The 12,109-nt window shown below is 47.0% G+C and overlaps 3 protein-coding genes across 8 annotated transcripts in view; 1 reads left to right on the plus strand and 2 right to left on the minus strand.

Moving 5' to 3' along the window:
• Position 1: 1 nt before the first annotated feature.
• On the minus strand, positions 2-1,171 carry LOC105563406 (anaphase-promoting complex subunit 10). Its single transcript, XM_012014985.1, has 3 exons — positions 780-1,171; positions 450-702; positions 2-362 (listed from the first exon to the last, which is right to left on the minus strand). Exons 1-3 carry the CDS (start codon positions 802-804, stop codon positions 71-73), a joined length of 570 nt encoding a protein of 189 aa, XP_011870375.1. The 5' UTR covers positions 805-1,171; the 3' UTR covers positions 2-70.
• A 544-nt stretch (positions 1,172-1,715) lies between these two features.
• LOC105563405 (Bardet-Biedl syndrome 7 protein homolog) lies at positions 1,716-5,399 on the plus strand. Of its 2 annotated transcripts, XM_012014984.1 has the most exons (13): positions 1,716-1,890; positions 2,172-2,370; positions 2,463-2,631; positions 2,996-3,072; positions 3,139-3,391; positions 3,464-3,729; positions 3,797-3,986; positions 4,088-4,168; positions 4,230-4,370; positions 4,449-4,570; positions 4,641-4,750; positions 4,822-5,101; positions 5,166-5,399. In XM_012014984.1, the coding sequence occupies exons 1-13, from the start codon at positions 1,740-1,742 to the stop codon at positions 5,293-5,295; spliced, it is 2,169 nt and encodes a 722-aa protein (XP_011870374.1). In that variant the 5' UTR covers positions 1,716-1,739; the 3' UTR covers positions 5,296-5,399. The 2 variants fall into 2 exon arrangements, with proteins under 2 accessions (XP_011870374.1, XP_011870373.1); XM_012014983.1 differs by having other exon boundaries at positions 2,996-3,729.
• A 31-nt stretch (positions 5,400-5,430) lies between these two features.
• Positions 5,431-12,109, minus strand: part of LOC105563413 (zinc finger protein 34-like) — a 7,835-nt gene continuing 1,156 nt past the window's right edge. The window contains exons 1-8 of one of the 5 annotated variants that reach the window (XM_012014996.1): positions 11,028-11,168; positions 9,563-9,877; positions 8,941-9,492; positions 8,694-8,850; positions 8,397-8,621; positions 8,170-8,312; positions 6,285-6,943; positions 5,431-6,011 (exon numbers count right to left, since the gene is read on the minus strand). In XM_012014996.1, coding sequence (XP_011870386.1) covers positions 5,993-6,011; positions 6,285-6,943; positions 8,170-8,312; positions 8,397-8,621; positions 8,694-8,850; positions 8,941-9,492; positions 9,563-9,802 — 1,995 coding nt within the window. In that variant the 5' untranslated portion in view covers positions 9,803-9,877; positions 11,028-11,168 and the 3' untranslated portion in view covers positions 5,431-5,992. Of the gene's footprint in view, positions 6,012-6,284; positions 6,944-8,169; positions 8,313-8,396; positions 8,622-8,693; positions 8,851-8,940; positions 9,493-9,562; positions 10,574-11,027; positions 11,169-12,109 lie in introns of those variants that run through there. The other 4 variants (XM_012014995.1, XM_012014997.1, XM_012014998.1 and 1 more) reach the window with 4 other exon arrangements.

Here is a 12,109-nt window from a genome sequence, read left to right on the forward strand (position 1 = left end):
AATGTTGATAATATTTAATTTTATATATATATGTATAAATATGTATATTCAGGAAGTTTATTTACAAGTCCTATCTAATAGTGGCGTAGCGTAAGAACTCATTGGTGAGGAATTGTCCCGGGATGTAGGGCGCTGGCGGGCCAAGAATATCCTGCGCGGGGCTGTGGATCTTGATCTGCCTCATATGGGTGTCCCTGCCATTCTGGTGATTGCTAATGACCGCTATCTGAATCATGAACGTTCGGATGGGCCGATCGTTGATGTTCTTAATGGGGATCACTATCCACCCGCTCGGCTCATTCAGGTCCATCACCTCCACCTCCTGCAGATCGTTGAAGTTGGTCCCGGCTCTGATGCTTATCCTGCGAGTCAGCCAGAGCACGCCTGCGTTAACTAACCGGTACGGTGTCGCTGATATCGCCTCGGAGCAACGGGCGGGACGTCCCTACCTGTTGGGCGTGTAGCTCTCGTCCAGCTTGTAATCCGTGTAGATGCATATGTCGCGGATGGTCGTCTTCCTCTTGAACTGTATGTTCACCAGGTGCGGCAGCTGCCCGTCCGACTGCCAGTACGTCTCCGTGATGTCGTCGCGCAGCTGGTCCACGCCGAAGCCCGGCTTGCAGCTGGACAAGCTCCAGATCGCGTAGTTGCCGACCTCCCGCACCCGCCCGGTCAGCTGCTCCTGCACGGGATCTATCTCCCCTGCAATCCACGTCCCCCGATTGTCATTTAAAACCGTCACGCGGCGAAGAGTGTCGCGGAAACGACCGTGTACTAACCGCTGTTGTTGGTCTTGTTGCTCATAGTTAGGTTAGGTTAGGCCACCCGGGGCCGGCCATCAACGCCACCGCGGCGGTTTTGGCGGATACACCGCACAACCCGGGTCCTCTCCCCGAGGCCCGGATCCCGTATCCGAAGGATTTCCACCACGTAAAAAAGAAGAGAGAGAAAAGGTTAGGCCACCGCGAGCCGCTTCAGCGTGGCGGCCCCGTTGTCCGACGTCTCTTCCAACGCCCGCTCGAACGTCGTGCGCGATGACAGCGGGCCGCGCGACTCCCGGATACTCGCATTACAACTTACAACAACCTCTCCCGAAATCGCAGCGAGCGTCTCCTCGACGCCCACCGTCGCGCATTTAAAAAACCAGCCTCCTTCGCTCCCGACTCGCCGTCGATACCTCTCGATACCTCGGAGTCGAAGCAATTTGAATTTTCAATTCGATTTAGAGCGCGCGCGGAATCGACAACCGTTCGAATTCATGCACTTGCATCACGAGAGGCAAATGCATCGTCGAAGAGTACGTCGCGTCCCTGTCGACGGGCGTTTACAAATCTTTCGCGACTCGGTGACGTCGGGGAACTGGTTCGCCGAAGGTATCGATACTTGCTGAACTCCGGGTTCAAAATCACCTTAAAATTCGATTTGACTTTGAATCTGCGTACGCGGGGTGAACAGCCGATCTCGAATTCGATTACACGCGCGAGACCAAAAAATTCGGGAGATATCGCGCGGTCCTTATCGATCAGCGTTTTGATTTTAATCGCAATTTCGGTTTGTTGTGCCGCGCGTCGCTATGGTTCAATCGATCGTGGCACATCGCCGTCGCTTCGGGACTCTCGTCGCCACTTTGCGCCGAGACTCACGGAACTGACGTGCTTAAAAAGCGATGGCAATTTGAACCGAGTCGACTTGGTCGGTGAGATCAAGTTCCCCGAGATCAGTTGATCGATCAACCAGCGATGACGTTGGCGCTATCGAGGGTGGATTACACGACGGTGGGAGTCACCTCACGTGGCACAACCATTGTATTTCCGCCTAATGAGGCAACGGCGGCGAGGCAACCGCAAAAGTTCGCCGTTGCGGATCACGACGGCGTGGTGCATATTTATGGTATAAATATACATATCCTCGCATTTTGTTACAATATCCTAAAGAGAATCCTAAAAGAATTCCCTTCGAATTCCCGAAATAAATTCTTTTTCAATTTCATTTCTCTTCCAGAAACGTTGTTGAAGTTAAAACAGCATTTGACTTGTATGCCACCAATTCTGAATTGTTTTTTAGATGAGAAAGAAATTTTTTGTACAATTTTCGGAACAATCTTAAGTTACTTTCATAAGTCAAAAAAAGATGCACTTCTATGGAAGCCTTTTTATTCCCTCCTTGAACAGGCATGAAAAAGGGGGAGCTGCAATTGTCGTTTAAATCCTTGCCCGGCCCAAAGATTCAGAAAATGGTCCTTGGTGGCTCGATTGGTATGGTGAAGGATAAGATTTTCATTGCGTACGCCAGCTCCGTGAAGGGACTCACGAGGAAGGGCAAGCTGTTCTTAGAGTTCGACACCAGCCTCATAGATCCGATTTCCGCTATGTAAGCTCACTAAACACTTAGCTCACGCCACGACGATACCTTCAACATGCTTTGCAATCCCGTTACCGGGTTTATCATTACGAAATACGTAGGTACGTCCTCGGTCCTGATCTCGCGGCGTGCGCGCGCGATCTTTATCACCGATACCGAGACTGCAAGGACGCCGATTCATATCTGGCCGGAGAAACCTTGCACGACGTCGTGCTCTTGCCCGGAGACGGCAACGTGGTGTACGCTATTCTAGCCTGCACGGACTGCGCGGTAAGACACCACATAAATTTCATCGAGCGTGATTCGAGGATCCACCTGGAAGGCATCATCTTTTCAGACCTCAGTCAAGAAGTGCAGCAGTCCCGATTGAAGAAGTTGTACTTTTAAGAAAACAACAGTTGATTACTTATGATTCCGTTTCTATTCTTGAAAATTACCATTGACACTGTATGCTCGCGATTTTACCTGGAATATCTTTTTACTCTTGCAAAACTTCTGCGTTGGATTGAAATCTTATTTTTCTCTTCTGAGCAGAGATAAAGAGAGAGATTCGAGCGTGGAATTGGTGTCTTCCAGGTTTTGCGCGTCCTCTAGCTGACTCGTTAATGTAAATTAATGCAGCTCTGCTTTCCAGGTGCGCGTTTTGCATGGCACGAGCAGTCCGACGGTCCTAAGATTGCCGAGCGCTCCTACGGTGCTTTCCATATACAGGTATTATTGGCCTGTCGCCCACAGCATTTCGAGTGAATTACTTTATGTTACTCGTCCCGTTTTCAGAGAGGGAGAGGTATACTCGAGAGACCGCGTGTTGGTCGGTACCGTGGACGGTAGGATTGGACTGCTGATCCTCCAGGGCAACAAAACTCTCCGAATCACCTGGCTGCTGACCTCGACAGGCTCGGAGATCACTTCGTTGGATACCCATCAGTTACAAGACGGTATAGATATCCTCGTCGGTCGACAGGACGGAGTCGTCGAGGTGTACACGTTTCCCGACGAGGATATATCGCCCATTCTACGCTATCACTACGTGAGCGGCCGTATCTCTAGTTTTCAAATTAAATCATATTACAATATGTACTTTCGCGACGTATCGTTACAGAACGCTGGCGAGAGCATTAGCACAGTCGTGGGTGGGATAATCGGCGTCGCCAATTACCCGGAGGTCCTCGTCACGACTTACTCGGGCCGAGTGTTCGGGTTGACCACCAGTCCTCCAGGTCTGCTGGAGGCGGGACAGAGCGACGTTGGACTGGCTAGGCTGAAGCTGGAGATACAACAACTGCAGGAGAAGCTAAATGAGGAGAAGGAATCGGCCAATTTTATGCCGGACCCTCTGGCACCCTCGATACTAGCAGTGAAACATAAGTAAAACGCGGCAAAATTATTTCTACAAAACTCATTAATCAGAATTAAAATTGAGACCGATTTGCAGGATGGCGCTGCACAAAGAGGACGCTTCATATTCCCTGTCCGTGGAGCTAGACGCGTCGATCGACAATATTCTGATACAATCCGACACGCCTATCAGCCTGTTGGAGACGGAGAACAATAGCGCGGTGGTCAGCCTGTCCGCTTGCGATCCTAGAGAGGGCAATTTTGTCCTTGCCACTTATCGATGCCAAGTATAAAATATATGCAATTCTCTGAAACGACACAGTCTTTTTATATTTTAATAATATTTCTCTGAAGGTATGAACTTGATAAAAAAAAAATTTACAAACAGATCAATACGAATCGTCTGGAGATGCGACTGAGGTCCATCGAGGGTCAGCCGGGTACCTTGCAGATCTACGTAACGTCTCAGGTATCTTACACGTCGCTTACCGAATCCTATTCACGTCGTTAATATCTATGATAATTCGCAGGTACAGCCGAAGCGTTGTCGAAAAATCTCGGTTCCTATTTACGCCTTATCTCTGCATGTCAGGCAGCACGAGGATGATAACGTCGCGTCCAGCGGTCCGTTTAACGAATTGAAGTTAAACGGCAATTTCACTATTGCCGAGGTACGCTTCTTTATCCAATTAATTCTTGTCGTAAGAAAAACGGCCTTCCACGTACTTTTCGGACGAACTTCTCTCTAGATGCACGCGTGGCTCTCTTTAGCGTTACCGGACGTGCCCGAGAGACCTCATATTCACGAGGGTGAAGCTGTCTTAGTATATATCTCGTCCTTTATCGGAACAGCCCTTAAATGCAAATACAAGTAAGTTTGTCAACGTAATTTAACGTAAAATCAGACCCGCATTCGTCATTAACCTCTTGATAAACTGTAGAAAAGGGAGCGCGCTCTTTCTCGGCGAGAATATATCCAGCATCATAATTCTCAGAGATATCTTGACGAAGGAAGCGACGAAACGGAAGATAAAGCTAGACGTATTCTGCGGTAAGTATCGATGATTGTTACATTTCCCTTTGATGTCGCAAACGATCGCAGACGGAAATCTTCTCTCATAGAAGTAGCAGACGGAAGCATATCTAGAGTCTTGGAGTTAATTCTCCCGCGACTGAGTGCGGCCTACGATTTAAGCCAGAAGATAAAGATTCTCAATGCTCTCGAGGAATGGGAACTCCAATCCAATCCGCGAGAGAACTTGTGTTCCGAGTATCAAGAGCTGTTGGAGAAGGAGACGGAGATCAGATCGCTTATGGCGAAGGACACGGAGATCCTGAACAGACTGCACGCTATCATTACCGATTTATACGTAGATTGGGAACGAGCAAAGCGATCTCGAAGGTAAAGGGCTTCGGGCTTTTGTTATAACCATGGTCTAATTCTAAGAATCTTATTCGTGTAACAGGATCAGCGGTAAGGATGCTACGGCGAAGCTGAAACATGCCCTCGAATCCAGAGACTTGGCTACCATCTTACAAATTTTCATCGGTAAAGCCGACGTAAGCATGCCGACTCTAATACCCGCGGATATTTAGATTCGGAGATTGCGAATGAAGTGGACCAATTTCTATAAACATGTTCAAGTAAAAAATATATTTTTTAACGTTGATTCACAATATATATAAACCGCTAAATTGTACAATTGTACGATCCTAACTTTAAAAATGTACAAGTACGGTTAGTGTTAATTACAATATAATACGTATGTGTGTATGTATAAATGATTTTTTTCACGAATCTTGGAGTTGTTGAGAAACAATTTAAGTTCTCTTAATCTTACACATCATTTAGGCTGCGGTCAAGCTGTCGCTTCAAAATGTATTCTTCTTCTCTTGTCTGTCAGACAAGAAGGAGAGAAGAAACACTTCGCATTTGTAGCGGCGGCTTGATCGCAACCTCTAGTCGCTCTTAAAAACTGGAAAGTATATTACGCCTCATTTAGGTATAGGCAGTGTGTTAATTAATACAACTTACTTGTCGAATCTTAAATTGGTGTTCGTCTCCGGTTGTTCGCTCTCGAAACAATGCCTTACAAAAGTCTTACAAAATCATGCACGTAATATTCACTTCAAAATACAATTATAACTGCTTCGAACTCGTCCAATTTTCTATTGTAAAATCAAATATATTCTTTGCACTACAGACTGTTTTGAGTGTCAATATTCGTAAAATCCGTAAAATAATCAATCTTGCCGTACAGTGGAATATTTTCCTCTCTTACGACTTCCAAGATTACATAAAATAAAATGGTCTGTAAAAAAAACACAAGAGATTAATTGAGAAAAATCTTTAACCATCGACCGCGAGTCTTAATCTATATAATTGTCTCTACTTATACGAAATAATAAAGGACGTAAGAGCCAAGACAGGATGTTAGCGTCTAAATGATTGTAATTTTTTGCAGTAAATAAAAAATTTAAAATCATTTAGACACTAACATCCAGGTTCTTATATCCTTTATTACTTCGTATTCGTGATTTACACGTCAAAGCTTTATGAATTTTATTGGTTTGATTCTACTTACATATTATCAGGCGCAGCTCGTACAGCCGCTTCCAGAGGGTCTCTGTCTACATTTACAGTGTCCGCCGTGGACGTCACGGTGTATTCCAAGTTTTGTGCGCCCGTGTGCGGCAAAATGCTCTCCGGATTGTCATCCGGCGGGACAATTTCTACAACACCCGTCGCTTTGACTTCCAGCTTCAAGTCCCTGACGAGATCCTGAATCGTTTTCGCCTGCGCTCCCTTATCGCCCTCCATCTCATCCGTGTTCTTTCCCGTCAAAATTCTGTTCAACGATTGTTTGTCATTCGTTTTCGTTCGGGAGTGCGTCTGCATGTGTCTCTTCATGTCGCTTCGTACTCTGAACGGCTTGCCGCACACCACACACGGATGCGGCTTCTCGCCGGTGTGTATGCGCCGATGATTCTGCAAGTAGCTGCTCGCGCGGAACGTTTTGTTGCAGTAGTCGCAGCGGTAGTTCTTCTCGCCGGTGTGGATACGTCTGTGCACGATCAGTGAGTATTTTCGGGCGAACTGCTTGGAGCAAAACTCGCACTGATAGTGCTTCTGCTCCGAATGGATACTCGTCGAGTGATACTTCAAATCGCCCCATTGCCGAAAGTGTCGTCCGCATTCCTCGCACTTGTACGGTTTGTCGCCGCTGTGAAGTCTCTTGTGTACCTGTCGGTCGCAACAAGAGACTTTTTATATGCCAATAGAAGAGGAAAGGCAAGAAGGACCTGGATATGGAGGAAAGAGAAAAATATTACAACAGGAATGGATGGGGAATAGGAACTTTAGAACATTTCAAAGGAGAAAAAGATAACTCGATACTGGAAATTATAGGGAGAGATAGAGAGGTACAAAGGCAACGAGAGGAAAATAGGATAATAGAATCGAGATATAATAAAAGGTATAAAGAGTTAGACAGGAACGGGAGTAGACCCAAATACTTAGACTTAGAGGATAGTAATGTGGGAGAGCATGATATAGGCGACAAGATTAGAGCATTAATGAATTTGAGATGCGGTTATCTGGAAAGATATAATAAATACTGGCTACAAGAAAAAGAAAGAAAATGTATCTTTTGCAATACTAGATGGGATAACCTTGAGCATTACATAGAGGAATGTGGTATGACGTCACACTGGTTCAAGAAATTAGGGGAAAACAATAAAGAAATAAGGAATTAGATACGGGGAAAGGGAGTGCTATAAGGAAGCTATGGGTGGAAAGAGAAAGCAGGTTACGAAGTTTAAAGAGAAAAGAGAGAAGAAAGAGGAAGAAATGTAAATAATATAAGATCAATATAAGACTAATAAAGTATAAATAAGGAATATATGTAAGATCCATACAAGTGAAAGTATAAATGGGCTAAAAAATTTAACATGGAATAAAGCTAATTGTAAGCTTAGAATTGTTAAATTTAGGTTTCAAATACAAGTAAGTAAATAAAGCAATTAAAAATATTAGTCACCACACGCAAGGATGAAAATAGGGAGGATGGAAGTAAGTATGCACGAATGAATGCGTCAAGAACATTACAATAACCAAGTTCACTTCTTGGCGGTAAGCTGAAGTTAATAAATTATAGAACAGGAAACTTATAGTCAACCTGACTGGCAAATTTTCTTTATTAATTCAACGTTTCGACCCTATATTTCGGGTCCTTTTCAAGAAGTGCTAAGTGTGTCATCGTCGTCACACTTAGCACTTCTTGAAAAGGACCCGAAATATAGGGTCGAAACATTGAATTAACAAAGAAAATTTGCCAGTCAGGTTGACTATAAGTTTCCTGTTCTATTTTTTCTTAATACTGGTGACTACAAGCTATCTCCCCTTCGTTAATAAATTATATATGCCAATGGTAAAATTAAATTTGTCGCGAATAACACATCGACGTTTACCTTCAACGCGCTAGCAGCAAAGAAACGTTTACTGCAGATATCGCACTGATGCGGCCGTTCCCCGCTGTGAGATCGCATATGGTAAACTAGGCTATTTTTATGGTGGAATGAGCGATTGCACTGAGGACACGTTAATTCGTCACCTGTAAGAGAATACTATCGTTAAAAATCTCTCGACTTTCAGAGTGTCAAGAGCTCTCGCGGGAGAGAGACAGGATGATACGAACTTGACTTTCGCGTTTTCGGCGATTTCTTTTTCTTGGCCGTCTGTGGAATGTCAGTCTTTGCCTTCTCATCGGTGATCTTATTCTCGCTAACGGGTGGTCTTATTTGTTGGTCCCTCTGTTGTACCTCTTCCGTGACGCCGGTGATGGTCCATATGGCCGATTCGTTGTTAGCACTGGGCAGCGGACAGTCCGTATCGTCGTCGATATGCGCGCCAGTTTCTTCCACTGCAAGTGAGAAAACCAATTACAGTTTGTATCGCGAAATTAAGAGAGATAGGCAAAGACGTTTCCTCTTACCTACGCCTCGAATACCCTCCATAATATCTTCGGGGTCACTAAATTCCTCGATCACGGTATTTTGTAGACTGTGCGTCGTTTCCGGCACTGATATCGAGATATTAGTGTTTGTCGCTTGTGCTATTCGCGTCTCCTGTTTTACCGGCTCGTAATGCTCCTAAAAAGAAAAAATTCAATTGTCTTTTATTTTGTAAAGGTACATGTGTGCGTCAGAAGAGACCGGTTAGCCGCTGTCTGCAGTGTGTACCTTCAAGTGCTCGAAGAACTTGAGCTGAATGCTGAACTTGGAACTACACAGTTCGCACTCGAAGATCGGCTTGGCCTGGGCCTCGCTGACCGGCTCGATCGCCGCGTTCTCCTGACTCGACTTGCCACCGTCTTTCCGCACCGCGTTCTTTTTCGTCTGCTGCTGCTTCAGCTTACGCGGTATCCGCTTCTTGTGCGGCAGAGTTCTCTTGGGTCCGGACGCCGACGTGGCGTCCTCGCTGCTCTCCGTGGAGACCTCAACGTCGTATTCGCTCTTAACGTTGATAAACTCCTGCTTCACGTTCTGCGTGATCCTCTTGAACGGCTGCAGAGGGGGGTATACGGACGGCACGGCGCTCGGTTCCGGCACCGTTTGAATGGCGTACGAGTTTACCGGCGTCAGGGTCTGGAGATGCGACACGTCTTGCAGAGTCGGGTCCTCGTTCTGCGACTGGATGTGGAGCTGCTGCTGATGCTTCTGCTGATGCAGCTGCACGACCAGGGCCGCGGCGAGCGACCCTGTACGGTCGTCCTGCATCACACAATTCACATTCTACATGCAAGGTATAGATGCACCGTCGTGCGGGCGTAGCCATGTTACATTAAGTTGCCATGCTAACAACCTCCAGTTCGGGCAGCAGATCCTCCGCCTCGTAGTACTGCGTGCCGGTGCCGTAGTCTGTGCCAACGCCAGCATTGATCATGTCCACGACCATGCCCTCGGAGATCAATTCGCCGTTCAGAGTCAGCAGCGGCACGCCTTTGCTCAGGGACTCCCCGTCGGCCCTCTGGATGGTGATGTACTGAGCGCCCTCCATTCCGTCCAGGAGCACAGCCTGCGCCTCCTCCGTTGTCACTTCCATAACTGAGTATTCTGGATACAACGACTAGCGACTAGTTCCTCGCGAGAGCTTTCACCGGTCTACAGATGCCCAGGTCTGTGGTGGGTCATAAAGAAATGGGTGAAAAATCAGTGTCTCGCAATTCCATGCGATCACGACTGCGGTCGAGCTGTCGCCACAAATGCTTCGAAGTGTCCTTCTCCTTTCTTTTTTTAATAGAGACAGAAAGAGAAGAGAAACTCTTTCAGGCATTTGCAGCGGCAGCTCGACCGCAGCCTGTAAATAGTCCAAAGGTAGAACAATCTACGATAGAGGCTAATCAATTTCAGTGTACACGGTATGTAAAATCACTCGTTGGTTTTTTTACTGTAACAGTGACTCTCGTCGACGCGAGAGAATCGGTATTTTACGGACTTACCAAAGCATCACTGCAGTGGAATTCAGTGTAATTTTCAAAATAGCACAACGCATTCTCGACGCTATCCCGTGCCGATGAAAACTAACGAGTCTATTTCAATCATATTAGCGTGATAGAATCAGGATAAATAAAGTCGCCAGCGCGAAAAATTAACTTGTCGCGCGCACCGGCCGGGCGACACAAACAAAGCGAAATATTGAAACGCCGCGGGGCAAAATGTGCCGACGAATGCTTAACCACTCATCAATCCCCTCGTCATCGTGTGACGATACCAAACACCACTTTAGTATTCCGCGTACACGGTAACTTTCCAAGTTTAAGGCCCGGTTTCACCGACGTTGCTCAACTTTACGCTTAGCTTAATTCGTCCTTTGTCTCTTTCCAACTGTTCAGAGAGAGGGAGAGACAAACGTGAATTAAACTAAGATGTTTGGCGGGACCGGGCCCGAGTCGAAGAGACTCTCTTTTAATTCACTCGCAATACAGTATTTCTCAATCTGTCAGCACCAGGAGCACCGCTAAGATCGAACAATTCCCCCACCCCCCTTATCGGACACAGCAGGTTCTAACGAGACAATACACTTTCTCCCGTGCTTTCTCGTTCGGACGAAAAGCGAAACGAGCGGGAGCAATCGCGGAGGCGAGCTACGCGGACCGAAGGTCCGGCCGGCCGGCCGCCGGGGTTTGAATTTCGCGGGGGGTTGCGTGCTCCGAGGACTGACAGGCGAGACCAAGGTCACTGCACCCGGGCCCCGCGGACGGAAAATCGCGGAGGGCCGCGAGACGCGCGCCGCGCGCGCGTAAGGGCGCGCGCCCCGTCGTCCTCACCTCCGTTCGGCGTGTCTCGCGCGCCCGGCCGGGCGCGTCGTCCTCGTCCCGCGGGCCCGCGGGCGACATAAACAAAGCGAAATATTGAAACACTGTAGGGCAAAATGTGACAACAGTGCTTGGCTCCTGACGCCATTAGACCGGAAGTACCCCTCCCACGCCGCCCGCGCGTTCGGCGTTGGCCAACGTACGCGCGGGGCGCCGACGGAAGGCCCTAGGCCCGTCTTTTCCCCCTCCCTCTCCCCCGCCCCGCTCGCCCGTGCCTCCTCCTCCCGCGGGGTAAAGGCCTTCACACACAAAATTCCGTAAGGACGTAAAGCGTCGTCTACAATAACCGGCGTAAGCGTGGAGTGAGAAGAAGTAAGAAAACCTAACCTTTACCTTTCAGTGTAAAAGCTAAAGAATAGACATAATTTTTTTAAATATTTGTAGCACTGGTCGAACTACGCTTTAATTCGCCGCGAGTAAGCGTCAGAGCTGAAGTAGGAGTAGGAAATGGAAATGATCCATTTCTTTACTCCTACTCTTACTTCTTACGCCAAGCTTACTCCACCTATTGTAGACGACGCTTTAAACGTAAGCGTAAGAAAATCAGCAGATTGGATTTGCTACTGCTTGTGTTAAGGCCTTCACACACAAAACTCCGTAAGGACGTAAAACGTAAGCGTTAAGCCCATCAGACTACGGATTGGGATTGGGATTAGATTGAAATTTGACCAATCAGAGTAAAAGTTACTGAACTTGAGATTAGTAAACTTTACTGTGATTGGTTAAATTTCAATCTAATCCCAATCCCAATCCATAGTCTGATACGGGCTTAAGAAAATCAGCAGATTGGATTTGCTACTGCTTGCGTTAAGGCCTTCACACACAAAATTCCGTAAGGACGTAAAACGTAAGCATAAGAAAATCGACCAATCACAGTCGAGAACGTAAGGCAATAACGCAAGCAGTAGCAAATCCAATCTGTAGCGTCGTCTACGATGAACGCAAAACGCAAGACGCTAGGCCGCAAGCAAGAAATCGACCAATCGCAGTCAAGTATGAGAAGAACGATCGACTGTGATTGGTCGATTTCTTGC

This window comes from Vollenhovia emeryi, unplaced genomic scaffold (genome assembly GCF_000949405.1).
Source record: "Vollenhovia emeryi isolate VEMERY1.0 unplaced genomic scaffold, V.emery_V1.0 DF939176.1, whole genome shotgun sequence".
Lineage (NCBI taxonomy): Eukaryota > Metazoa > Arthropoda > Insecta > Hymenoptera > Formicidae > Vollenhovia > Vollenhovia emeryi.

Bases quoted from the DNA above. Each gene is read 5' to 3' on its own strand.
- LOC105563406 (XM_012014985.1), bottom strand. From the start codon at position 804: ATGAGCAACAAGACCAACAACAGCG. The intron at 703-779 runs GTTAGTACACGG...CGTGGATTGCAG, and splicing joins CAACAAGACCAACAACAGCG to GGGAGATAGATCCCGTGCAG. The intron at 363-449 runs GTAGGGACGTCC...GCTGACTCGCAG, and splicing joins GAGAGCTACACGCCCAACAG to GATAAGCATCAGAGCCGGGA.
- LOC105563405 (XM_012014983.1), top strand. From the start codon at position 1,740: ATGACGTTGGCGCTATCGAGGGTGGATTACACGACGGTGGGAGTCACC. The intron at 3,730-3,796 runs GTAAAACGCGGC...ACCGATTTGCAG, and splicing joins ATACTAGCAGTGAAACATAA to GATGGCGCTGCACAAAGAGG. The intron at 5,102-5,165 runs GTAAAGGGCTTC...TTCGTGTAACAG, and splicing joins CGAGCAAAGCGATCTCGAAG to GATCAGCGGTAAGGATGCTA.